Raw genomic sequence first — 27,227 nt, 5'->3', positions numbered from 1 at the left:
GGCTCAAACGGCCTCCAGCTCTCTGCCTCATTGGATGAGTAGTCGCTTTATCCCCGCCTCCCCCGCGCAGCTCAGCCAATCGCAGCCCGGTCCGCGCGCTGGCACCGCCCCGTGCCACACGAGGGCGCGCCGCGGTGCCTCCTCCCGATTGGCGGAGACGAAGGCGTCTCCCGTGACGTCAGCGCCCGCCCGCGCGCGTCGGGCCGCAGGGGGCGTGGCCTGGGCGGTGATTGGGGGGCGCGGGGAGTCACGTGGCGGCCGCGGCGCGTGGCGCGAAGGCGGAAGCGGCGCCATTTGCCGGTGCCGCGGCGTGTGGGGCGGGCGGCGCTCGGTGCGGTGGGGCTATGCCGGGGGCGCGCCGCTCCCTCGCCTCCCCCGTGGTCAGCGGTGTCCTCTGCCCCTGCGGGTCCTCGCACGGGTCGCTAGCGGAGAGCGGTGGCGGCAGTGGGAGCGGGAGCAGCAACAACAACAGCAGCAGCGGCGGCGGGTCCTGCGGCCGGTCGGTGTGCGAGGCCTCCGAACAGGACCGGCGCCTCCGCGCCTTGTTCCAGAAACTCGACGTGAACCGCGACGGCGCGCTCTGCATCCATGATCTGGCCGTGGGGCTGGGCCGCCTTGGGCTGCACCGCACCGAGTTGGACCTGCTGGTGAGCGGCGGGGGCTGCGCCGGGCCGGGCCGGGCTCCGGTGCCGCGGGCCAGGGTGAGGGAGGGTCGGGCCGCCCCTCTCCAGAGCCTGCTCTGTGCCCTTCTCGAGAGCGGGAAGTGGCGCTGGAGACTCTCCGGCTGTGCCTGGCCGCGGTGGCACCCACGCCCCGTTATCGCCCTGTGTCCCGAGCGAGATGGGACGTTCCCTGTGCGATGGGACAGCGCTGCTCCGCTCCCCAGAGGGTTGGAGGCACCTCCGGGCACTCGCTTCAAAGCGATCTCGCCGACCTGCACTCTAAACTCGGCTTGCTTGCTCCCTGCAGGCACGTGTACAGCATTAACTGCCCGTAATTGATAAGAGTTGAAAACTCGCTGCTTGGGCAGGAAGAGCCATAAAGGAAATGGTCTCCAAGTGCCAGCCTAGCGCGGCTTGCATGCTGGGTTAAACTAGTCAAAGGTCCTTTGGGAGGGATTCCTGCAGTCAGGGTGTTGTGCAGATTTCCTTGCATCACCGCTTTTCCTCATGTGAGTCTCCTGGCACCCTGTCGCTACTCAGGTTTGCTCAAGGTGGCCTGTGCATGCCAGACCCGTTTGTTTTAAGGGGTTGGGAATATCCTGAAGTGTAGGGAGGCTGCTGGACTGTGCAGTTTGCACATGGAGTGTATTAAAAAAAGAAAAACGTGCAGCACTGGCTTTCTCATTCAGTATTGGAGCCCTTTGTGTTCTCACTGCTCTGTGTGATGCTGTGGATTGAGGGTTCTGGGCTCTAAGGGTCAACAGGACTGTGCTCTATTTAACTGTAATTAGTGCTATTCACATGTCTGTGAATCAGAGCGATGGGCTTGTCCTCAGTGCCGGAGTCTTGTGTATTTTATATGCAGGGCCATAAAAACAGTTCAGTATCATGTGAGGATGGGAGATAAACACATGGGTGCTGCCAGGGATGTGCCCCCACACAGTGCCTGAGTCCTGCAGGAAGGAAGAAGAGTTTAAGAATAACTTCTGAGTCACTGAAAAGATATTTAATTGAAGCGACTCTTCTGGGAGTGGTGCCTCAGTTTGAGTGCTTTATTTGCATATGTCCATCCTTTCCAGAGTTTCTCGTTCCTTTCTAACTTTGAATCTCCAACACCTTAACTTCTTACATTTCCTTTTGGTTGCTGCTGTAAAATACGAGAGTTCCTTGGCAGTGTCATCTCGTGAGTGGTTTAGTTGTGCTGTTTCTAAAATTAACACGAATACCACGGTGATTTTGGTACTGAAATCTGACTGTGCCACGTCAATCACCTGTGCATGCCCTGTGACACTGCCCTGCTGCTGCCCCGGGGGGACCAATCTTTTACCTCTGGTAATAGTCCCTCACCTAACAGAATGTTCTGTGTCACGCCTGCATGCCCACCTCCATTTGCATTCCCTTCTCTTTCCCTGCATGTTACTTGATCCAGACTGACATTGTCCAGCCCAGGGAGGAAGCACCTTAAAAACAAACTGCGTTTTTACTTCCCAGCAGAGAGTTTCTTTGCTTTCCACGCCATGGGAGCGGCAGAGAGGAACCATCTGCGGGGACTGGAACTCGCTGTTGGAGGAGAGCACTGGCTGGATGCTGCTTAACAGTCCTGTCTTTCTGCTGAAGCCCTTGTTCTGTCAGTATTGCTCCTCAGTCCTTTCCTTCACTGCCTCCTCTTCCTCTGCACAGAAACTGGCTGGTTAGATCAATAGTGTGAGGGTTCCCCAGGGAAGCTGTGGCTGCCTCATCCCTGTGAGTGTCCAAGGCCAGGTTGGATGGAGCTCTGAGCAACCTGGACTAGTGGAAGATGTCCCTGCCCATGGCAGGTGGTTGGAACTGGATGACCTCTTAAGTTCCCTTCCAACCCAAACCATTCCAGGGTTTGCAAAACATTGTTTGTATGGCAGAGCATCCCCTTCATCAGGGTAAAAACCCATTAAGAGCAAGGATGCAGAGTTCAAAACTCTGAGTTTCAGTTAAAATTGTGGCAACAGCCCTTGGAGAGCTGGCTGGGAAACTTCCGCATTGTGCAGTTTTTAGGAAAATCAAATAAACTTCCTGTTTCCCAGGCAGTTCTATTAATAAGTCAGTCTCTTTTCTGCCCCATCCTTAGCTAATTATGGCACCTCGATGCTTAACTAATGTGAGGTCATGTTCAAGAAAAGCACTTAATGAAGATGAAAAACCTTTTTGATGGGTTGGGCATGGTGTTTGGAGACCAGTTTTAGGCATAAATCACATGGATTGCCTGTGATTTAGTAAATTATTTGGTGCATTTTATTCTTCCTTCCATTCAGCAGTGCAGTTGATACAGGAGTTGCCTTCCAGCATTTGGGAGCAGATGGAGAAAACCCTGGGCTGGTGACGTGAGGTTGTGGCCAGTCTCAGCTGCGAGTGCTGCTCTCCCTGCTGATCTCCCTGTGTCAGTAGGCTAAAAGTCCTTGTGCTAACAATAAGTTTTGGGCTGAACTCGAAAAGAAAATGAGCAATGTTTTGGCTCCTTCAATGCTTGAGAGTTCTTGCTGAGATAAAACTCTTTGTGGCATTCTTGGGAGATTGCTGCCTTCTGTTTTAGAGGTGGCCTTCTGTGGTGGGGGGAGAAGGGGTTGTACTCAGATGTCCTTTGAGGTGGAATTTGCTTATGTAAACGGTGCTTGCTTTTTTTTTATTTTTTTAACCTATGCTGTTATCTTTAAACCATTTGACAAATACAGTGTGCCAGACCAGTGAGCCTTGTAACGAAATGCTTGTTTGCACTGGTCAGCATGAAGCAATCCACATACTTCACTAAAGTGATAATAACCATGTGAAGAATTTTTTTAAAGCCTTTCTTGTTCTCCTGTGTAAAGGGATAGTCTTCTACTGCTAAATTTCATCTGCCTCTGGAATGCTCAGTGTCCTGTTACTGCTGCTTTCTGACTTATGGAACTGGAAATATGCACTTAATGGAAATATGGTAGTTGAGCCAGAACTGTGTTTTCTACTCTGTATCTGGAGATGTCCTATTGTTGAAAGAATGCATAATGGTAATATTTGTATATTTGCTAATATAACTGATTTCCTACTGATTCTGATTAACTGCAGGGCTGGAGGGCCATTCTAAAACCTCATCTCTGCTGCTGAAATTCCAGACAGTCTGAACTGGTGGAATTAATCACAACTGCTTAAAGACAGACTGAAGTGGTGAACTTTGCAGCTGCCTCCTCTGTAGTGGTGCTGAGCATCTTCTGCTGGACTAATTCCTTCCACTTCAACAAACAGAGCAAATGTAACCCTGGTCTCTTTTCAGTTCCAGGTGTCCTGTTGCTCTGCCCTAATGATGATGTCCCCCTTGGCCTTTTGATATTTTTCTCTCCCAAGTTCATTTATGTGACTACCTATTGCTCTCTTGGTATCAGCATCCCCATGGGAACCTACATTAGCTTCCATTCTGCTGAAATCTGTTTTCATCACTTCTTTCTTAGCCTGGTATCTCCTCTTTGATCTCAAGGTTCTGGCTGTCCAAACTCCCCCACAAGTTCTGTTGTTCCCCTTTTCCCACATACCAAAGAAGCAAAGCCACACTGCAGTGTTCCGTTTGCTTCAGGCCTTTCCTCTGAACAACTTTGCTTTCTAAGTGTGTCCCTGGGCTTTTCCAGCTGTATCTGTGCCATTCTGGGATAATAGATCAGTTGGCTCTTTCGCAAGCGCTGCCATGGATGGATTGAGAAACTCTTTCTACTGTAGCAGTTGCAACCATAAGAAAATGTAATCTTGTTTCTGATCGATACTTTATCTCCTGTTATGACGTCATTTAATTCGTCCTTTCAGGCTCTTTATTTCTGTAACTGTTTCACTCTCCAGGGCTTTTGAATACTCTGTATTATCCTATGCACAATGTGCTGGAATTCTCAGCAGCTGTGAGGGGCAGAGGAAGCAGGGGCTCTTTCCTGTGTGATGCTTTCACCTGTTTTCCATTCACAGCCATCTGGAATTGGAGGACCTGAGTTTCTACTGTGTAACAGAAGGCTGTTTATGATAAAAAGAGCAAAATTCTAATACAATTCTGTAATCTAGACTAGAATATATCTCCAAGTCTAAACACATTTAGATCTCACAATACACCTCCAAAACTATATGCATTTTTACATCTTCATAGTTGTCTTGAACCCTGCTGGGGCAGTTGTGGAGCTTTTTAGCCAGGCTTTTGTAATTCCTTGTGCAGGATTGAGCAACACAAGGTTGTATCAGACAAACAAAGCACTGTTACAGATTGAAATTCCGGTTGATACCCTTCCTTCTGCTGCTTTCAGCCGTATTTGCCAACAGCTTCTCATCCACCCATCTCCTTACTAATCCCAAAGGACCAATGTGGATACCCTGAACCAGTTTAACACAAGATGAAACTGCTTTCAATAGCACATTAATTAACTCCACACACGTTTATTAAAATAATAAGCACAATAGATCATATTTTCTGGGTCTGCAGGGACTGGAAGGCCTGTTCTTGCTCTTTGTAAGTTATGAAATGTGTGGTTTGATGGAGGCTCTGTTCTCATGCACTTGTGCAAGAGCAGAACTGCAGGTCAGTGATTTAGTTGTAGATAAAGCCTTCAAATCTCTGGTGAGTGGATGAGTCGATTTGAATTTTGAGTCCTGTTACCTTCTCTGATTTAGGCTAGAGGTGCAAATGAACTCCTTGTAGTCAATCACATGAGTTCTTGACAGCTGCTGAAAAGACTTTGAGAAGAAATACAGATTGGCTTTGGCACAAGGAAACTTCTTGGTTATAAATAGCCTTGGCCAGCAGCCCCTGCAGTGAGAGCCTTGGGCTGAGGGTGCCCTGTGACAGGGAGTGTCAGGAGACAAGGGCTGGCACCTGCTGCCAGAGGCTGTGGCTCTGCCAAGACCCAGAGGTCCTGCAGGGACAGAGGAGGAGAGAGGGGCTGGAGACCAGGGAATGTCACACCGTCATGGTGAAAGTCTTTTCTTAGTCTCGTTCTCTGGCCCTGCTTTGGTGTGAATAATGTATGAAATCATTGCCAATCAGTGCTTGTCTGCTCGGTGTTCAAGCCACTTGCAAGCCAATTTTTAGATGCAAATACAAGAGAAACTTGCTCCTGCATGTTTCCCTTGCATATAAACAAACAAATTAGGGAATAGGCAAGTGTTGCTTTATGTTCCTGTACGAACAGGGGCAGTGTATAACTCTCAAGGAATGTTTGTTCTTTCAGGGTTGTTTTTCGTCCTGCCTTGCAGCAAACTGGAGAAGCCTGGTGGTTCTCAGGTTGATTTAGCAGAGACCTTTGTCCTGTTTCACAGTGCTAACGACTGAAGGGTGCTGGCTGACCTTTTGGGAATAGAGGTGCAACTTTGACTGGAGCATATAAATTTTAAATGACAGTGTTGCATAAGAGTCTCCCTTGCAGAAAGGCATCCTGTATGTCACTGGTGTGGCCTCTCAGTGTTGCTTCCTGCAGGATGGTGTCTGTTTCAAACCCTGCAGGGAAGTGAGTGCCTGCAGGAACCCCAGTGAGTGAAATGAAACAGCAAAACTGATCCAGAGCAGCTGAATGTGCCTGTGTAGAATGTGCTGCAGGCCCTTCAACACATGCCCTGTGAGGCACTTTTCAGTGACTACAGCTCAATACCTTAGTAAGTCATAGAAATATCTCCTTATTCTCATACATATTGGATTATTAGAATCATTAATGCTGGAAAAGATGTGCAAGATCAAGTTTAACCTTTGACCAAACAGGACCACTTTAACTAAACTACAGCACTGAGTGCCATATCCAGTCATTTCATGTACACCTCCAGGGACAGTGATTCCATCACCTCCCTGGGCAGCCCCTTCCAATGCCTGACCACTTCTTCAGTGCAGAAATTCTTCCTGATGTCCAACCTGAACCTCCCCTGGCAGAGCTTGGTGCCATTTTCACTTGTCCTGTTGCTGGTTGCCCGGGATGTCAGCCCCCACCTTTCAGGGAGTGATCAGATTACTGCAGCAGGTAAAAAAGTCCAGATGTGAGAATACCTTTCCTTTTAATTTTTAAGTGAATCTGGCTGAATATGGAGCAGAACCCTTAAATGGTTGCCAAGTGTTAATAAAATGACATCAAACCCATAACAAGGACTTGGTGTCCTGTTGAGAGCCCTACAAAGTGATGGTGCTGCAGCCCTCTGCTCTCAGCTGCACATAGTACAACATGATACGGTGTTGGGAGGGGAAGGGGGAGGGAGTTTTTCCTACAGACCTATTTGTAGCAAATGGTAAATGAGTCTTTGTTCTTGTTCATGTCCTATTGCTATATTTGTACTCCTGAATGTGGGACATGAGCACAGTTTAGTGATGGCCCAGTCTGTCTCGGGGGAGAGGCGTAGCTATGATAAATGCTGTCCATGGGGGAAGACAGCAGAGATGTCTTAGTTTTTCCAGCTCACGTTGTGAGCTGCAGGGGAGCTTCTGGCAGCTGAAGTGGCTTACAGTGGAGAATTCTGCTCTAAGAGAAATTGTTGAAATGTTTAGATCATGAGTTGCTTGGAAAGGCAAAGCTGTTTGGTATGTGAACCTGCATCGTTTAGCCTGGGGAGAACTGTGGGAGGGCAAGCCTGGGCCTGGGCTGCTGCAGGGCCATCATTTCTCACTGGTTATTTTCCTGCTTAACTGTCTGGTGCAGCAAGAAGTTGGTTTTCTAATTTCAGAGTACTAAGGATGCCCTGTTTCTTGGTCAATCCCTGCTCTTCCTATAACATGATACGACCTTGGTGGAACTTGCTGTTCTGGGCAATGGCTGTGTGTTCCCCCTCCTTGGCCAGCTCTCTCTGTATTTCTGTACTTGGCACTGCCCCCTGGATGCCTGAATTTATCAGCTAGGATAGTTAATTTCTTGTGCCAGGGTTCCTGTAACAAGTAGACCTGGGTTTCTTTGTAGTGTTCCCTGAGCTATGCTGTGTCACCTTAATTTATGGATCTACTTGAATATCACCAGACAGATTAATTATTTAGCAGCAGCAGCCAAGACATTTAAATTTTATGTCTTAGGAAGCTTCTTAAGAAGCACTGTGCAGGGTTAACTTTGACTCTGAAAAAAGCCTGAAGTACTTAACATTTTCCTCTTTCAGAAATTACATTTGAGAAGATAAGAGGTAATTGGCAGAGTCAGGGTGGCCCATCCCAGGGAGGGCTGGGTGCTATCTCAGGGTGACACACACGTGTAGGCAGCAGAGCTCCTTGGGGTGCTTCCAGGAGAGCTCCCGAAGGAGATGAGTCACCACTGACTGCTGCGGGGTCACCTGAGGAACTGGAGACGGTGGCTCCAGTGGCAGCTCTTGCTGTGCCTGAGGAGAAGGGTCACTGCTCCCAGCACAGCTCCCTTCCCTCTGCCCCCCTCTCTTTTCACACTCGCTCTCATTTTTACATGCTGGCTCTTTGCTGGTGATGAGGCTCACATGCTTGTGGGAAAATCCTGTGCATTTACTGAAAAAAAGTCTCCCAGAATTCATCTAAAAGCAAATCCTGAATTTCTGCCTGATGCTACCAGCCTGGAAAAGGCAAGTGTCTGTCTGAAAACGAATTTTACAGGTACTAATACGTAGCCTGATAATGTGGCTGAAGAAAATATAAGTTACCTTGGGTTTGTGGCTTAAACAAAACCTCCCTGTGATAGCTTGAAGTACTGAGGAAAATAGTTTTAATTGAGCAAAACCCATCAGTCTCTTGTTCTTTCCCTTCTCTTTTGTCTCCATTTGGATACATTGCACAACTTTATTGTGGGCTTTTCCTCAGGCTATCTCATGACTCTCCATTTTGGTGTGTAGGACTCAGGCCAGCTGCCACAGGCGCCTTCTGTGCCCAGGGACTGTTGTGCTGGCCAAGAGCCAGTGTTCAGATCAGCCCTCCTGCTCTTCTGCTGTAAATCCCAGGTTTGGATCATGCAAACAGCTGCAGTTTGAGGGTTGGCTGTCTGCTAATGAAGCTGAGGTTGGGAAAGCTGTTTTACTGTGGCCTAGGTGTTCATGATTTCTTGAAAGAGTGAATTCTTGTTCCTCATGTGTTCCTTGGTGTCACCCTTCAGGCTGGACTCACAGTATTTATTGCATCTTGTCTCTTGTGTGAATGATTGGCTTTGTGGTGGTATTGGTAGAGTAATATTTCCCTGTGAATTCCCTGTAGGGGAGCAGTTGCCTTGCCTCTAGCTATAATCATCTTGCCATTGCTAGGTTTATTATTCTGACCTAATAAAATTCCCCACTTGGTAAAATAAATGCTTTTTTTCCCCTAAACATGATTAGAAAAGTCTGTCCTCAAGGAGCTGTGTGAATTAGTGTGGTGGCAGAATTCCTCTGAGGTTTTCCTCTAGTGAGGACAGAGGCCAAGGAAGCATTGCTGAGTTTCTGCTTTAATTGCAACCCAGGCATGTAATTTCTTGCACAAATTATTATTTTCCTATGAAATCTCTGCATGAACAAAGAAAGATGGGGTCCCTGCTGTGCACACACCACTTAGATTAACAATACTGTTGCAGGGCAACAGTTGCAATAATGTCAGGTAACATCAGCTGTTTAACAGAGCCTTGTGAGTATTAAGTGACTACAGAGGATGAATGGCAAGTCCCACTTGGGTGCTTTGCCTTCTGTTTGGTGGGTTGTAGCTCTGTGGCTGGTGGGGCACTTTGCTGCAGCCACAGGCAGCTTGGATGCCCTTCTCACACATTTTGGACCCCATCCATAAGTAGCCTCAACTGGTTACCCCAGCAGAAAACTGTATAATTTTTGGCTGGGTTAATGAGGTTGTCAGAGGAGCAGGGGAGCAAGGTAATCACAGGGCTTATGTAGATGTGTGAGATGACTTGTTTTAATGGCAGTGAGCTTCAGATTAGTTCACAGCCGCTTGTGAAACCACAGCCTTAGGCTAACAGAATCTGATTTTGAAGAACTGTGCCCAGTTCAGAAAATCTGCTTTGTTCCTCTGGCTTGAGAGCATTAAAAACTTTCAAATGTCATCTTAAAGGATCTGATTTGCTGCGTGTTAGAAAGTAGTTTAACTTTTGTGCTTGTAGTTGTGATGACTGGCAGCAGCTCAAGGTAATTGAGGCATGACAAGAATTCCTCAGTCTTTTCTGTCTGTGCCTGAGCCTGGGCTTCTGGTTGCATCCCAGCTAGAACAGGACCATCCCATTCCTCAGGGAGGGACAGGGCTTTGCCACACCCTCATCCCACTGTTACTGCCTCTGAATTTTTAAAATTTTTTCTATGTGGTTAGTTTTTGGTATGTGTCAAATTTTAAGATAAAAAACTTAGTTGCATACTCTGTGTAGTTCTTGTGATTAAAGAGCATTTTTTTCTTCTTAAGTAATTCTGTTGTATTTGCAGAAGAATTCTTTTTTAAGGTGATGTCTGCTATATACTTCTCTCTCACTTTTTCCATTACTCAAGTTGGTTACAGGAATTCAACTTTTAGCAAGTTGCCAAATGTGATGTTTAGTGTTTTTTCCTTTATTTGCAAATTGGCTACTTAGAGCTTACTGGCCTTCCAGATTTTGGATTTTATTTTCACATCTAATATCTATATAACAGTCTATCACTCTCAAAAGTTAAAAGCTGAAAACTGAGGTCCTTTGCTCGCTGTGCCCTGCTGGGTAGGGAGCCCTGGGTGATGGAAGCTGTGGTCTGGACTCATTTCTCCTGCATGTTAAACCCCTCAAACTTATGGAAAAGTCATAATACTTCAGAAGTGAGGCGTGCAGTGCCCTCTGTCTGTGGATGCGAATACGAAGTAAGCTGAGGTACTTTAAAATGGAAAATGCTGCTGGGTTCCTCCAGGGTGGGTGGTGGGAGGCTGATGCCCTCACCAGGTCGGTGAGCTGGGGCAGCAGAGGAAAACGTGGCATTTTTTGTAGAAATCCGGGGACTATAACGTGTTCTGTGCTTATATATTGATACCTACTTGTAGTCTTGCTCAGGCTGGTCCTACCCTTGAGTGGGTGGTTCAAGGCTCTTTCAGCAGAGCTCGGCCTGTCCGGGGAAGCGCCCGTGGTTTAAGCGCAGCCCTAGCACAGATGAATGAATGGCCGTAAACTGTGTGGGCGCGTCGCTGCGCTGCGCTGGGAGCCGAGGGAAGCGACACAATGCAGCACCAAAGAGCTATTGTAGGCTCGGATGAGACTATAATAGACCAGGCAGAGACAGAGTGCAGTTAGAGGTTAATGCGGCCGTGGCTGGGCAAAGCCGCTTCTCTCCGCAGAACCATCTGCCGCCCTAACAAAGAGCTGCAGCCGGGGCTGCCGCGCCGCAGGCGCGGGTGGGTACATCCCCCCCGCACACCCCGTGCCCGGGGGGCCGCGTGTCCCACGCTCGGTCCGGGTGCCCGGGGGCTGTCCCTGCCCGCGGCCCGGCGGGCGCGCTCCTGTGCGGGCGGCCCGGGGCGCGCTCCCGGCCGGCTGCGCGCGCTGCCGCGCTCCGGAGCTCCGCAGTGTTGGGAGCGAGGATTGGCTGGGCACTGCTGCAGTGGGGACGCAGCCCGGGTGCTCAGCATCGCTGATCAGCCTCCCCGCTGCCCTGCCGTGCCGCCCGCATGAGCCGGGACGCGCGGCTCAGCTGGCAGGTCTGAGAAGCTCCTCTCGGAGAGGTTCATCTTTAGGTTTTCCTCTTGAGTGCAGCGTCTCGGCTTCTCAGTCCAAGCAGTCTCCAAAGCTCGGCGTCTCTCGGCTTCTCCGTGCCAGGGAGCTTGTGCTTTGTCTGTTGCCATCAGATTTCTGAGGCTCTGGTACAATGAGCTGCTTGTCAGGCCAGGCACGACTGCAGTAGCAGCAATTTCTAAAGGCAGGAAGCGTCCGCAGGAGCGGTCTGTAAAGAATCTGAGCCTGTGGAGTCGCTGGGTTGAACCTCCCGCTGGCTGCCGTGCAGATTCCCGTCTTGGGGGTGCTTGGTAGTGCAGTCACATCATCCTTGGCAGCGAGCAGCTCCCGAGCGCGCAGGGTTTCCCTGCCCGGGATGCTCGCTGGAGCAGCAATGCTGCAGACCCTTTGGCATTTTCTGTCTAGCTTCCTTCCCAGGGCCATATGCCAAGGTCCTGCAGATGAAAAAGAGGATGAGGCCAGAAACACCACCCCACTTCCAGGCCCCGGGGAGAAAGGGCCAAAGATGTTGGGGAAGCCACAGGACAGAGGGACTGATCCCACTGAAAGGAGACCAACTATCCTACTGGTGGTTGGACCCGCAGAGCATTTTCCAAAGGTAATGGGACATCCAGGGGCCTGAGGAGGGGTTGGTGCATATGACAGTCCGAGTGTGTGGTCTGCTGGGAGAAGGGGTGTTGCAATTGGAGTGTGTGTGTGTGTGTGTGTGAATTTGGGGACGGGGGAGAGGCACAGGAAAGGGGGGCAGCGTCCAACGCGTGTGCCTTCTAGAAAGGGAGGGGAGGCAGGGGAATGACTGAAGAGGGGAGGTGATCTAACCTTCCAAACATGATGTTCTAAGTGGACAAAAATTGCTGTTTAGGAGCAAGAGGGAACCTGGGGGGCCTCCAAGGCTCCTGAGCAACTTACAAGAGGCATGACTGAGAGGGCAAGGAATGATAAAGCAGGGTAGTGGTGAGTCCCACCCCTGCACCAGAGACCAGCAAAAGATCAGATAGATCCTAAAATGTTCTGTAGTCAGTCTCTGGTAATTTGGCAAGCCTCTGGTAAAACTTGCATGTTTTGAGCAAATGAGTAACTGGCTGTATTATTTGAATGGCACAGCCCGGAAGAGAGTAAAGCCTGTCCCTGGGGAGCGGGTGGCATAAGGGAGAGACTAAAATCTGTGTGAGGAAGGGAAGTTCCCGAGGGATGGGAGAGCAGGGAGGTGGTGGGGGCGCACAGTTGGCAAAGAATAAATGGTGAGGCTTTGTCTGGGGTGAGGTGAACAAAAGCTGCTTAGTTTAGTGCTGGGGCTTCCAGCACAGTGCTGGCCGACAGCAGTTCTGGTTAATTGTAATGGAGAGGGAATGCTGTCTGTCTCCCCTGAGGATGGTGCAGTCAGCTCTGACTATATGTGGTTTAAAACCAAGGGTGTGACCTGGGATTAGGGGAGAACGACTCGGGCATAGCCCCTGAGGAGTGGGAGCTGGGGGTAATACTAAAGGGCTGCAGGAGGGGTAGGGGTGTGTGACTTTCAGGATCCAGCTTATTTGACAGGGAATCAGTTGTGGTTGTTGCTGTAAGGTTTCTTTTTAAGATCGGGGGACGGACAGGTTTAAGTTGTAGAGGGGATTAATGTCTGTTCTGCTGCTGTTTTGAATGGAAACAGACAGGGCGGCATTTCGCATTCTGGGGAGCAGAAGCCACTCCCTGCTTGAATGAGACCGAAAAATCTGCAGGGGCTTTTGCCTTCATCTCTGTCTGTAACAGTTAGCACTGTGCATCCCCTTCCAAAAGAGGAGCATGCGCATTTTGAGAAGAGGAGGACTTTGGTGCACAGAGGTTGAAGAAGGACAGAGGCTCGGAACTGAAGGAGTGTATGATGAAAACCTTGGAGTGTAGGGCTGAAAATCTCTGGTGTCTTCCAGGGAACAATGGTCCCTCAGTCAGGGAGAGTCCATCTGTTCACACCTTGAAATGAAGCTTTCTCTGAAAGCTGATACCAATCTCCTTTTTCCTGTGTGACCCTGGGAACTTTTGCTGCATAGGAACCCTAAAATTGGCTAATGGAGAACTGTCTAGAGGATAAGGATGTGGTAAAATGGAGTTATTGCAGCTTAGTAAGTAACTCCCCATCTGCCAGGAGGTTGTGACTGTATAATTTTAGCCTGCCCTATTGTAAAGTAAAACACAGTGTAAAGCTCTTCTATTGAGGATTATGCAGATATGTTTTACCTTGCAATTCAGGTGGTTAATGCTGCATCCAGCAACTGTAGCTCAGCTGATGGACAGCAACTTGTTAAGCTGCAATGACCTGTTTGTGCTTGATCAGATATCAGTGTTCTAATTACCTGTCTGAAGGAGAAGTGTTGAGAAAAGTCTCATACAGCCTTAAGGAGAGATAATAAAGCACTGCCAGTAAACAGTATTATTTGGTGTTTATAGAAAATGTGGGGGCTTTTGTTCTCTGTCACGGGCTGGCTGTGACCTTGGGAACAGTCTCTTGACTGGTAGGCCACTTTGTTTTGTAAAAACACCTGTAACTACTTATTTGCTAAAACCACAAAAAATACTGCACGTGATGCTGGTGTTACTGTAAGGAATGACCACGTATCAATAAACTTGATCTGAGGGCCTTCCTGGCCTTGGCTCTTCAATCTTCCCTTGTCATTGATGTTTCCTCTCAGACCCTTGCCTGAAGGTAATGATTACAACATGAGGCTGTTTCTGCAAATGTTGGAGAAAATACTGATGGCAAACATGTTGTGTTGGCCCTGGATGTGTGTACACAGGAGAGAGGCACGATCTGCCCCTGATGTCACCATCTGGACTTGTAACTTTGGATCTGTGTGTTGTCAGTGGGACAGGTCACCTTTCCTGGTTACCTTTATGTCAAATACTGCGTAGTTTTGTCTGCTGTCTCTGGTCTCTCTCCTTCCCCTTGCGGAGCTTTGGCTGGCTGCAGCTCTGTACTCTGCTGGGGTCTCTTAAATGATTAACTCCCCTCCTTCATACTATTTGTGCTTTTTGAGGACTTTCTGTACTGTCCAATTAATTATAAGCTAGTTTCCAGAAATTAGAAAAGACCAAGTCAGCAGAACCCAGTGACACCTTCGAGCAATAGGGCCGGGACCCGGAAAGCTGCTCTGCCTCTGAAGGAGGATGTTATGTGACTGTGACGCTTGCTGGCACTTGATATTTTTAGAGACTTTTTTTTAGCAAAGTAAATTCAAAATTAAACAGCATACTTTCCTGCTCCTTGTATGGCTGCATCTTTCCATCCTTTGGGAGGTATGTTCTGGAGCTGATGTAGTAAATCAGTGATGAAGCAGATGCCTAGAAGAGTACAAATGACTTGGAAAGGTTAGCGTTGGAATGGCAGGGTATGGAAACTGGTAACTCATGTAGCATTTAAAGAACAATAAAATTCTATAAATAAAATGAAAATGAATTTGCAGCTTCCTTGATGACAAGAAAAATGAGCTGTGAAGGAAGACAAACCTGGCTATTGCTTTCTTTAGCAGAGGGTATTAGCCAGGCTGGCTCTACATTGCTCAAAAATGTGTAGGTCCAGCATTGGCCTTATTGGCAGAATTGGTGGCTGGAAGGAGTATCAGGGAGGAGTGACCTTATTTGGAGCTCTGTGCCCTGTCCTTGGTTTGATCAGGAATAGACAGTGCTAATGAGGGATGTACTGTCTGTAGCTCATGCCTGAAGCCCTGGGCTGGGTGTGCTGCCCACAGGGGCTGGAGGAGCAGGACCAGCTCTGTGTATGCTGGGACCTGGGACAGTGACCCCATGCTACTGACCCAGCAGCACTGATCCCTGCAGCTTTGGAGAGCTGCCTGGCTTTTGAGTACTTCCAGCTTTACCAGGATTTTCTTTAGGTGAAATCTAAAAACTTCTTAATACTTGTTTAATCTCCCTTTGTCATTATAACCTGAATCGCTGGTATAAACTTCATTCGTAATCTGTCTCTCCTTCTTAGCTCGCTGTCCTGTAATTAATACCCTGCTTAAAATCAGCTTTAACCTCATTAGCTTTCTCCTTTCCTCTGACGTAGGTAGTAGGGCTTTTTTTCCTAAAATGTGCCGATTTTGCCATTTGTCTCTAGCTGCCAACTCCAAACAGAGTTCCTTAGGAAAATCTGCATCATGTTGGCATAGCAACTGAGCTGCCAAGCAGCTATAATAGTGATGCTTGGTAACTCGTGGGAAGGACTACCAAAGATCTTAAGGCTTTGTGGAGCAAATCTGAGTTAGATCTGCTCACTTAGTACCTGTTGCAGGGGGAGGAGCTGCTCTGCTCTGCTCAAAGTGTTTGGTGCTGGACAGTGGGGTGGATGCAACATTAGGCTGCTACTTGAAGTGAGACTGGTGGGAAGGCTGGAGTGTGCTGTTGGCATGTATGCAGTGAGCTGCTGCAGCTGATCTTTAAGAGGATCTGGAGTCCCTGAGAAGATCCTGTTTTCGCGTGGAGAGACGTCAGCAGGGAGTCAGTTAAGCCTGGTTAGGTAACGTGGCAGTGGTGCCATGGTAGGTGAGGTGCCCAAGGGAGGGCAGAGGAGCCTGTAGGTCATGACTTTCAAGGGTACTGAGTTGCTGTGGGTCGTGATCCATTAAACTTAAAAAAAAATCCTTGAAACAAAGACCCAGATTAAATATTCCCAGTTTGTGTGATTGACAAGCAGCTCCACAAACAGCTCATTACAGACCTTGGCTTTGCTTTAAAGAACAAAATACCACGGTAAAGACGTAAGGGCCCCCTGTGCATGAGGGCCAGAGGAGGGGAGTGCTGGTTGGACTTTGCTCTGCCAGGCAGGCTGTTTAAACACAGCAAACACCAGAAAATATTGCTGTGTCGGCAGCGGTGGCGAAGCTGTTATCTGGGCTGGCCTGAACCAGTTCAGCAAACACACTGTGTTACTTCTAGTGCAGACAGGGTTAGAGTTTGGCTGTCTTTTTGCATCTTCCTTGTGTTGTAGCTCCTCTCTGATAACTATCAAGACTATAACTTTATTTTACAATTCACATTAGCAGTCAGTAATTCTGTCTTGAGCAGTGTTGTTATACTTTGGTACTCTCTCTGGAGAGCTTGGTGTTATCCCATACATCAAACTGCACTAAATGCTCAGAAACCTGTAATTATGTCTGCATTAAATGGTACTTGTGCCACACTCCCTCCTAATGAGGGAGTGCTCCTAATGAGACCTCAGGAACTGGCTTACAAAGCAGTTAAATTGTCAAGGGTAGAAACTGGAAAATGTTGTTCTGCCCGTGACACTTCTCATAGCACATACCCAACTGCAATGTTTAATTGTAGTCGGAAGAGGAGGGAAAATATTAAGCTGGTGTAACTGCTGTGTGGATGCTTAGCTAGGAGGCTTAGAAACAGCTGGGGCTGTGTTGAAGCCTGCCCTTGATTTGGGTGATTTTCTGTGTGTTTGGCACAATGACAAACCTCCACAGGCTTTATTGCTGCTCTGTTAGTAACGCTGGAGGGCTGCAAAGGGGAGACATCTTGGTGTGCAGGGGTTGCCTGTTCCTAGCTGACACAAGTGGTTTTGAGAGAACTTGCAACCAAAGCAAATCAACTCTGGCACAGCAAAGTAACCTTGTAACAGCAGAATTTCAAGACTTTTGCTTAAGCTGGATGTCCTAAACGTGGATGAAGGCAGTAAGTGGCTGGTATCCTTCTCTTACTGTGTTTATGAAGAAGAACTTTCTGGAAGACAATGAGAATCCTCCTGTGTTTCATTGTGGGAGAGGTTATGATCAAGACTGGTCCTTACTGTGCTGCCTGTGTGAATCCCCACAGAGGTGAGAACAGGATCGGAAAGGATTGATGGGAACAGCAGGCAAGTGTCCTGGCTGTTGGCCAAAGCCTCTTGAGTTAAGAGGGACACCCAGTAAGAGTTAACTGGTGGTGAGTGTGATGTAAGGGCTCTGGGTTAATGGGAGGCAGGTGTTGAGCAATGGGAGCAGCTCACATGGCTGGTCCATGTCAGATGGGTGGGACTATACAGCCCCGGCTTCCCTTTTAAGTAGAAGGGCAGGGCTTGTGCAGCCAATCCCGCTGGAGCCAGCCTCTCTCACAGGCATGTGTCATGAGACTTGCTGGTATTTCCTTTCCACTACGCACTGAAATTAGCTCAGGGGAATCATTCAGTTTTACTTTGCTTCCTTCCTGGTGGGTCTGAGCAGGGCAGCTGAGTCTCGGGCTCAGAAAGATGCTCTGCCTCTGTCTGTATGTGCCGATGCTCGGGGAGACACAGACGGAGTTTGAGTACTTTGAGTCGAAGGGGCTGCCAGCCGGACTCAAATCCATCTTCCGACTCAGCCTCTTCATTCCTTCCCAGGAGTTCTCCACCTACCGCCAGTGGAAGCAGGTATGGCCCCGAGGGAGGAATGAGAGGGAGTGAGCGATGGAGGGGTGGTCTCTACACTCTGAGTGGCTGGTTGGAAGGGGGAAAAGTTTGTGATGGCTCTGTCATAATAACAGTACAGCGTGGACATGCTTCTTGTGCCTCAGGGATTGCTTAAGCAGCATGGAGTGGACTCTTTTCTTTTTCATTCTTTTGTTTTCAATTGGATGAGACCTTGGTGCCTCCAAGACTGTTTAAACTGGTTGATTTGATGTGAGTTAAATGGAGAATGGGGTTTTCCACATTATGGAGTCTTCTGCTTCAACTGGCCCGCTCACATACAATGCTTCACATCCTCTTCCTTTTCTTTCATCTTACATCCTTCCTCCTTTCTGTCAGGAGGTGTGTATGTAGTGTCAGCTCCAGCTGATGAAGGTGAGCAGGTTTGTACTGTGAGCAGGAGAGTGGCTTTGTATGGGTGACTCAGCCAGAGGTGGGTGGACTGAGCTGGAGGAGGTTGTGCAAGAACCATTTGCTTCGAAAGGGAGATGCTCCAAATCCATGGAATGCTCTGATGTTGCTTTCAGCTTGTTGCTACTCTTTTGTCATGACCAAGCTGTCAGCCCAGAGAGCTGATTATTGATCAGCAAAGCTGCGGAGGCTTTTTACACCTTTGTGCAGAGACACAAATGGGGTGCTGCAGACTGGGAGGCACGTGGGGTCCCACAGCACTGCAGGGGCTGTGACTGTGCAGATGACCACAGGATCTTTGCAGCCATAACAGCTGGTAATGACCAGATTTCATATTTGCTGTTAAAGGCAAGGAGCTGCAGGCAGATATTTGTTGACATCTCTGGAGAAGATGCTGGAAGCTTGGCATTCTTACCCGTCACTCGTGTGTTGTGGGTTACTGTCAGACGGGCTTGCAGTGTTTTTGCTCTGTGATTGTGGGGGAGGAAGGTGAGCAGAGCAAAGCTTTTATTGCCTGCGGTCTCTGATCACTCGTGGCGCCTCTCTGCGGTTGTTGGGGCATGCTGAGAGAGCAAGAGCAGTTGCACAGTCACATCTCTTACAGTGCCTCTGAGTTATTAATGCCTGTCAACTGGTTGGGGGTTGCCAGTGAGAGGGAAGCCCTGATTCAGCTGTTCAAGCCCAGCGTGCTGGCAGGCGAGGGGTGTTGGTCTATATTTAGCCTACAAGTTGAATGTGAGGTCGTATCTGAACTTTACAACAGTCATATGATAAATGACAGGTTAGGAATACTGGGCATACCTCAGAGGTCAGGGCAGCTGGGCCAGCACTTTCTTATTTAAGGTTCAGATAGTGTTTAGGAATAATCCTCATAGCATTAGGGCTAAAGAGACAGGACTTGGTTGGTGTGAGTGTTTTAATACCAAATTATTTAGTATTGAAGTGATTTAAAATGGCATTGAAACAAAGACTTAAGGCTTAGGAGGGGGACTGGTGCTCATAGACTGAGGAGATGTCACAGTAAGCTTAAGGTTGCCTATTACCTTTGAAGCCTGAATATTGAACAAAATATTGGTGAATGGAGGGTTAACCCGGGCTTCATCCCAGCTCAGAGCTTCCTTGACAACCCATCTGCTGTTAACATAAATGTTACAAGCTTTAAAACAAAACTTTGGGTGATGCAGTGGACTGAATCATACCTCATTTACTGTTGCTCACTGATTCATGTTGAAAAAGACTTTAGAGGCTGTCAAAGGCAAGTGACTGAGCAAGAAGGGGAGAATAGGAACTCCCTGAGCCACATTCTTGCAGTCTGGAGATCACCTCTCCTGTCAACATGTAGCCATGTGCCCTTAGATAGGACAGTCCATGGGCTGTTGCCTCATGCTGCAGTGAGTTAATTAGTCATTTACCTTGTCCTAGATGTCTGGCACAGTTTGATCTTGGCTTTGTCCTACTAAGAACCTTTTCTTGCTCTATATGCATCTCATGGAAACTTGTGTAATTAAAGCAAATAGCTGGAGGGTGCCTGAACCAGTTCACAGGGGGTTTTGTCTTTGGTTGTGTTCACTAGAGCTGGGCAGGCTTTTGCTGGTTGGAGTTAGTTATTGCCAGAGGGAGCTTACTTCTCTAAGAATTGTAGCAGGCAAGAAATTCCTTATCCTGTTCAGGGTTTTTTATTACCTCAGGTTCTGTGATTCACTTAATGCAAATCTGTTGCCTCATACTTAGTTCAAGAACCTTCACAAGGGCTTTGTAAGGTGTTAGAGTCCTGAGATTAGGCACACTAGAAGAATGTCCTTGATAAAAGCATGAGGCATTCTGCCTGCACTGTGAACTTTGGAAGACAGTTGGAATCGGGTGACTTTTCTACGTTACTGCTTTGGTCAAATTTCTTCGAGGAATTATAATTATGTCAGCTACTTTCTGGGGGAAAAGTCTTATAGGAAAAGATCTTTAAATATGGTGGAAGAAGGGGCAGAGCTTTCTGAATGAACAAAGGGGCTGACAAGTTTTTGTTGTTTTCTGAACAGAAAATTGTGAAGGCTGGAGACAAAGACCTGGATGGACAGCTGGACTTTGAGGAATTTGTTCACTATCTCCAAGACCATGAAAAGAAGCTGAGACTGGTCTTCAAGAGTTTGGATAAAAAGAATGATGGTAAGTATGCTCTTGAATGGACTAGTGCATGTGTTACCTTGTCATACATGTACTTGAGCTCACTGGCTGATCTTTGCAGGCCGCATTGATGCCCAGGAGATTGTACAGTCTCTTCGGGACCTGGGAGTCAAGATCTCTGAACAGCAGGCTGAGAAAATACTGAAGAGGTGAAGATTCCATTGGTTTTTCTGTTCTGCATTGAGGGGGTTAGAAAGAACTGTAGTGACACGGAGCACCCATCTCTTTTTAGCCTGTACACACTTTCCTGAGACTTCAGCTCCTCCCTTGTTTCCTGTTACTTTTGATTTTTTCCCTGACATAATAAAATTGTAATGCTTTATGGAGAGTTACTGTCAGTCTCTCCCTGACCTGTTAAAGGGAAGTGTTTGTACCTGAGCTGATTTGCATCCCTGTCTGATTGTCCTGCTGCTCTGAGCTTGCTGCTTTGGAGAGGGACTGTGCAGTTGCTCTTTGGAAATGCTGAGTGCTTTATGCATGTGGCACTAACATGTTAACAACCACTTATTTGTGCTGTTTTTTTCCTCTTTTTTTTCCTCTGCTACCTTCCCTCTGTCTGTTTGCCTCTGTGTCAGAATAAGGACGGGACACTTCTGGGGTCCTGTCACCTAGTAAGTATTATTTTCCCTTCAGTGTCAGTTATGTCTCTAACTTTGGTAGGAGAGGGTGCAACTATTGTTGTGGGCTGGTTAGAAGGGAGAAAGAGGGAAGGAAAGAGAGCCCACTTACACCTCTCTGCAGTGTTTGGTGAATAGAAGATTTCCTAGCTTTGTCTTGTGTGTCTCTTTAGAAGTCTTTTAGTAGTTGCTTTGCAAAGCTTTTTTTGGTGTAAGCCTGAATAATCAAAGGGAAGGGAAGGAGGACTTTATCTTGTAGTGGGAACCTGTACTCATCTGATGATAAATCTTTTTAGCATGGACAAAAATGGGACAATGACAATTGATTGGAATGAGTGGCGAGACTATCACCTGTTGCACCCAGTGGAGAACATTCCTGAAATCATCCTGTACTGGAAGCACTCCACGGTAAGAAATCGTTCCCCTGCAACAAGTTTTGCTCTTTGCCCAGCTTCTTGTTCCCCAGGAGCTGCTGTCACAATCCCAATCTTTCTCTTCATGATTTGTAGCTGCTCTGTAGCCCTCAGTTGTTTCCTGTCCTCTTATCTTGCCGCCTACCACTGGCACAGGTGATAATAACTGCATGCCCTGCAGGGAGGTGGGGGTGTTCTCTTGGCACCTCTGAGAGCTCTTGCCAGTGGCCAGCCCTGACTGCTCCAGAACCTGTTAAAACTAGAAACTGATTCCCCAACAGCCATGCTTCCTGGAGATATTTCTGTGCGTGAATAGTAGATTTAACTGGCTGCAGGCTTGGAAGGTTCCAGAAAGGTCCAGCCTTTTTGCCATGCAACTGCCTGCGGTTGGTCAGTTTGTTCCTAGCCACGATCCAGGGCATTTTCATGCAAATGTTCAGCAGTTGCCAAGTTCTTGGATGGAAATCTTCCTCCTGTGACATGTTACATTGCCGTGGCAGCTCCTGTGGCCAAACACAGCAGTTAATGGCTATAGATAAGCTGCTGACTTGGAATAAGCATATCCAGAACTTCAACACTTTGCACTGATAAAGAGCAATAAAACTTTGGCAAGATCACTGATTAAACATTTCTCAACACCTTCTACTTTTGCAGATCTTTGATGTAGGAGAGAATTTGACTGTCCCTGATGAGTTCACAGTGGAAGAGAGGCAGACAGGGATGTGGTGGAGACATCTGGTTGCAGGTGGAGGTGCAGGTGCCGTGTCCAGAACCTGTACAGCTCCCTTGGACCGCTTGAAAGTGCTCATGCAGGTATGATGGAGCAGTTCCAGTTTGTTTGAATAACTGAGCAGATTAATATTCATGGATGTCTAGGAGATGATAATGTTCATCAACACAGTACAGCACTCTGGCCAGGGTTAACCCCTATTTTTGAAAGCATTTTGGGTTATTTGAGTGATTGAAATCATTTTATCAAGTTATTCTTCATTGACTAGAAAAATTACAGGGAATCTTTTGGGAAGTAGGTATGTGAAAACTGTCAGTAGTTAGATGGCTTTGTGGAAAACTTGGATTTTGGTGAAACCGGTTCAAGTCCTGTGTTCCTTTGAGAGACTTTGAGGCCCTGAAATGGATGTGGTGGTCAGTTGGCAGAGGTTGTGCTCAGTATTCCCAATATTAGAAAGGAGTTAGAAAATCTTGATTTTAGTCTGCTTTGTCACTGCACCTGTTCTTGAACCAGCTGAGAAGTTGATGGGTAGTTGATCCTAGGGTTAGATATGGGAAAAAAACCCAGGAGAGTAGCCTGTCTAACCTTTCCTCCCATTCCAAAGGGAGATATTGATTAGATTCATTAGTTAACACTAGACTTGGCAAAAGAGAAAAGAATCTTGCTTTCCTATTGTAGAAGTTATCTGGGAGGGATTAAAGCCTTGGCAAATCTCTGGATAAATAAAAAAGCGCCCTTTTGTCCCTGGATTATGGAAGAACGTAGCACTGTCGTAATCGGGACTGGAACTCATCCAGGCTGGCTTCTCTCTCTCCCAGGTTCACGCCTCCCGCAGTAACAACATGTGCATCATCGGTGGGTTCACGCAGATGATCCGAGAGGGTGGTCCAAGGTCGCTGTGGCGAGGGAATGGCATCAACGTGCTGAAGATTGCACCCGAATCGGCCATCAAGTTCATGGCCTATGAACAGGTGAGGAAAAGGGCACAGACAAGTCTGGCTGCAGAAGGCTTTGCAGAAGGATAATCTTAAAAGAAGAAGATGGCTGAGATAAGTCATGGAGCCCCAATGTCTGTCTGTTTTGGCTTCTCCAGATCAAGCGGTTCATTGGTACTGACCAGGAGATGCTGAGGATCCACGAGCGGCTGTTGGCTGGTTCTCTGGCGGGGGCCATTGCACAGAGCAGCATCTACCCCATGGAGGTGAGGCAGGATAGTCCAGCCCAGGGGGGTCATGACAAGGGGCAGGGATGGGAAGATGTGGGTAGAACAGCAGCACTATGATACTTAATTGATGAGTGAAGTGATATCAAGTACTGCTTGCAGGACACTGCTGTCATCCTGACTGTCCATGCCCTTAATGATGTTGGACATTTTCCTCCTGCTGATTCTTCTGTAGGCCTTCATGCTATTTATTCTTGTCTCCCAGGTTCTGAAAACACGGATGGCTCTAAGAAAGACAGGACAATATTCAGGCATGTTGGATTGTGCCAAAAACATCCTTGCAAAGGAAGGAATGGCTGCCTTCTATAAAGGCTACATCCCCAACATGCTGGGAATCATTCCGTATGCTGGCATTGACCTGGCAGTCTATGAGGTATGAACCCTTTAACCTATTGTTAAATTAAACTTAAAAATTATTATATTATGTTATATTATGTGTTTAACCTATGGTAGGGCTGTGCTGCTTTTGTGACTTTATCACTGTCAGACCTGTCAGTCACTACAGGAGTTTAAGTAATTTATCAAAGCTTTCCTCATCAGCCTTATGGGGCACAAATGGATTCTTTTACCCAAAATGGCCTAAGAGATAATCCAGTACAATGAATCTGTTTTATAAAACATAGTCAACATTGAGCATTGTCCCTTGTTTCTTCTCATGAGAAAGTTGCAGCAGAAAATTAAGGAAGAGGTTTTCCCCAGGCAATACAGTAACAGAGTAGCAGAAGCTCAAAAAGATTTGAGAAGCCCTGTGCTTCTGGCTGAGCTTGCACGTAGCTTTCCGGGCCTTTACACTGGATCTTTGATGAAATGTGATATTCTTTTGATTGCCTCTTCAGTGCTAAGTTTGGGCTTGTTCCTTCCAGACACTAAAAAACACCTGGTTGCAACGCTATGCTGTCAACAGTGCTGACCCCGGGGTCTTTGTCCTGCTGGCCTGTGGCACCATCTCCAGTACCTGTGGACAGCTTGCCAGTTACCCACTGGCCCTCGTGAGGACACGCATGCAGGCTCAAGGTGAGAACTCCTGGGAACAGTGGAAACTCTTGGTGAGATTTCTGAGCAGGGTAAAGGTTCTGTAGTTTAAACATTGCAGCAACTGCCGCAGCTTGCCCACGCAGCTGAACCGTGGGCTGTTTGTGATGCTGCATGGGGACAATGGACTTTGTGCTGCCCTTCAACAACTGCAGCCAAGGACCTCTAGGACAGAGGTTCTGATTTGCTTAGATCAGGAGATTTGGGCTAAGGATGTCTGTAGAGCAGTGTGAGAAAATGGCTGTGATGTACAGCATGGCCATGGTGTGCTGTGTAGTTAAAGCTGCCCCTGCAAAGCACCTTTGCTCTGTGAACATCTGGAAGCTCGTGACTCGAAACTCCTCTTAAAGTGTTTTCACCACATTGGCTGCATTATTTATTGTGGCTTTCCCTGTTGCAGCTTCAGTGGAGGGTGCTCCTGAAGTGACAATGAGGGGACTGTTCAAACACATCCTGAAGACAGAGGGAGCGTTTGGGCTTTACCGGGGTCTGGCGCCAAACTTCATGAAGGTGATCCCAGCTGTGAGCATCAGCTACGTGGTGTATGAAAACTTGAAGATGACTTTGGGTGTGGATTCACGGTGACCAGGAGATGCTGAGGACTTTGAACTCTGAAATCTTGGGATGCAATCCCAAGACGTATAAGCCATCTCTCATTCTGTGAATGTGTCGACACTAAGCTGACTAAGCAAAGCTGTGAAATCCCAGATTGTTTGTGAGTCAGTAAGGGGGAGGGGAGGATCTGGTGTCCTTGCCATCTTGCTACTCAGAGCTCCACATAAACCATCATCACGTGGTCCTTTTTGTTGGGCCTTTTGGGAGACCAGGAGGTGAACTCCTGGGAGAATCTTAGGGCGGGAGTTGTTAAGCTCAGTTCCCAGCAGTATGACAGAGTAGCAAAGATCTGGGTTACAGGTCTGCCCTCAGCCTGTTGCCTGTACAGAGCTGTTTGCCTACAGATGAGCACCTTCTGACTTGCTGAAAGAGCTTCTTTTTCCATTCAGAGAGCTGCTTTTTCCATTCAGTTGTTTAACTTCCTACCCATTGTTTAAATTTGTACAAACCTTGTGTAGGAGCTGCTGCCACACCAGGCTTGTTATAATGTTTACAAATATTCCTTTGGGTAGGAGACATTCATGTTCTGCTTCCAAGACTTGACATGAAATGTAATTTTGATCTATACTGGTTTGGAGGGCTGGTGGGCAGTGGTTTATCCAATCAGGCTAAAGGTTGCATAAGCCAGCCTGATGAAGAATTAGAATTATTTATTTTTTATAGGTTTAAGTGTGTCTCATAAACCCACTAACAAGATGCACTTACTAACAGAAGCAGCAGACTAGAGCCTGCATGCCTGTATCCTTTGCATGCCGGGATTGGCTTGTCTTATGCTCAGCAGGGGCTTGGAAAGGGGAAGGCAGGAGAGCCCTGGGCTGACCGGCACCGTGATGCATGGCTTTAGTGAACAAACACAGTATTTCACAGCTCCTGTGCAGTTGTGCTCCCAGCACGACATGAGAGCCCCTGTGCAGCATTGCATGGACCTCTCAATTCCATTCTGCCTGGTGCCAAGGAGAGCTGGTGGGCCTTTTCCAAACCCTGTGCCTACGCTGCTATTTATCTCTTTAGACCTCTTGGTAGATGGATGTTCAGGTTTCCATTGGTGCAATGGAGGCCCCAAGGCAGGAATGTCTGCAGTGGGAGGGGGTGTTGGGGAGAGGGGCTGGTTGTCACTGGGAGAGGTGAGCTTTCAGTCCTGAAGACTCGCTTGCTTGTCTTTCAAAGGGTGCTTTTCATAAGGCTAAGGGAAAAGGATGGCTTTAAAATTTCTCTGATTGCATTATGGGCTGCTTTAGTTAATAGGATCTGGCTTCTGAGGCCTGAGAGATCCTCATCCAACTTTTCATTTCTGGCAAAATGGACCAGCGTTGCATTCCACTGTTTTACTGCTTAAAGCATATTTATTTTGTATTTATTTGAACAGAGTTATGTCAGACTATTTTTATAGACTTGTTTAAATATTGTTACTGTGCTTATATTTCTCCTGTTTTAAGAAGTTCTCTATTAGTTCTCTTACATCACACAGCTGAGTCGTGGGGAGGGACACTAAGGTCACTTGTGTACCTTCCCTGTGGGGCTTGAGCTGCCTTTCCATTTGGGGTTGTTGCTGGAAGACCTCAGCCCAGAGAAATTCTGTAGCAAGAAGCCATAGGAGAGAAGGGAACAAGTGAGGAACAGAACCTTGGGGAAAGGGTGCACTGTGAGGCTTGCCTTAGTTTGGAACTGCCTCTGTGCATGTCTGAAGGGCTTTGGGTGGGTGGCTGAAGTTGGAAAGTAGAAGGTCTGTGTATGTTGGATGTCACAACAGCTATTTAAGAACACTTTGGGAAATTTTTAGGTGAGGGGGGAGGAGAGAAATCTCAGGGACTAAAGACAGAACACATTTCCAGAGAGGTCATAGGAGACTTGCACTTGAACACAAGCTGCTGCAGTTGTGCTTTGAGGCTGAATCAGGAGACCCTGCTGCTGAGCCAGTGCTCATCACATGCAGGAGGACACTGTGGAGATGTCTGTGAAAAATTGGAGAAGGATTTACTAGCACTCAACAGGTGCTTTTTTCTGACAGATTTTGGTGGTTCATGGAGAGTCTCCCAGGTGAGGCTCTGCCTTAACTCTCTGTGTTGTCAGTAGCAGCCACGTGGAAATTAACCAGTCTGGATTAGAGATGATTTTTTCCACCTCCCCCACCCTCTTCCTGAGACTTGTCATAAATTCTGCAGTGGCTCCTTCCTACCAGTGTGGCCTAATGAGAATACAAATATCAGAATGCAAAAATCAATGCAAAATGACAACCATCTTTGTAGCTGTAACCACAAATTGTTATAATGCAAATCTAACTCGGATTCTTCATGTAGGGAACAGTCTGCTAATAAAGGTCTGTTAAAGAGA

At 47.5% G+C, this 27,227-nt stretch overlaps 1 protein-coding gene across 6 annotated transcripts; it reads left to right on the top strand.

The window, feature by feature from the left end:
• Positions 1-296: 296 nt before the first annotated feature.
• On the top strand, positions 297-27,227 carry SLC25A25 (solute carrier family 25 member 25). 6 transcript variants are annotated; one of them, XM_071574165.1, is made up of 11 exons: positions 330-647; positions 20,123-20,249; positions 20,329-20,416; positions 20,843-20,878; positions 21,181-21,292; positions 21,952-22,110; positions 22,846-22,998; positions 23,121-23,228; positions 23,455-23,622; positions 24,113-24,263; positions 24,682-27,227. In XM_071574165.1, exons 1-11 carry the CDS (start codon positions 345-347, stop codon positions 24,864-24,866), a joined length of 1,590 nt encoding a protein of 529 aa, XP_071430266.1. In that variant the 5' UTR covers positions 330-344; the 3' UTR covers positions 24,867-27,227. The 6 variants fall into 6 exon arrangements, with proteins under 6 accessions (XP_071430265.1, XP_071430266.1, XP_071430267.1 ...); XM_071574166.1 differs by lacking the exon at positions 330-647 and adding an exon at positions 11,631-11,870; XM_071574167.1 differs by lacking the exon at positions 330-647 and adding an exon at positions 17,313-17,642.

This window comes from Pithys albifrons, chromosome 20 (genome assembly GCF_047495875.1).
Source record: "Pithys albifrons albifrons isolate INPA30051 chromosome 20, PitAlb_v1, whole genome shotgun sequence".
Lineage (NCBI taxonomy): Eukaryota > Metazoa > Chordata > Aves > Passeriformes > Thamnophilidae > Pithys > Pithys albifrons.
The sequence above is the reverse complement of the archived record's forward strand: the minus strand, read 5'-3'. Positions and strand labels throughout refer to the sequence as shown.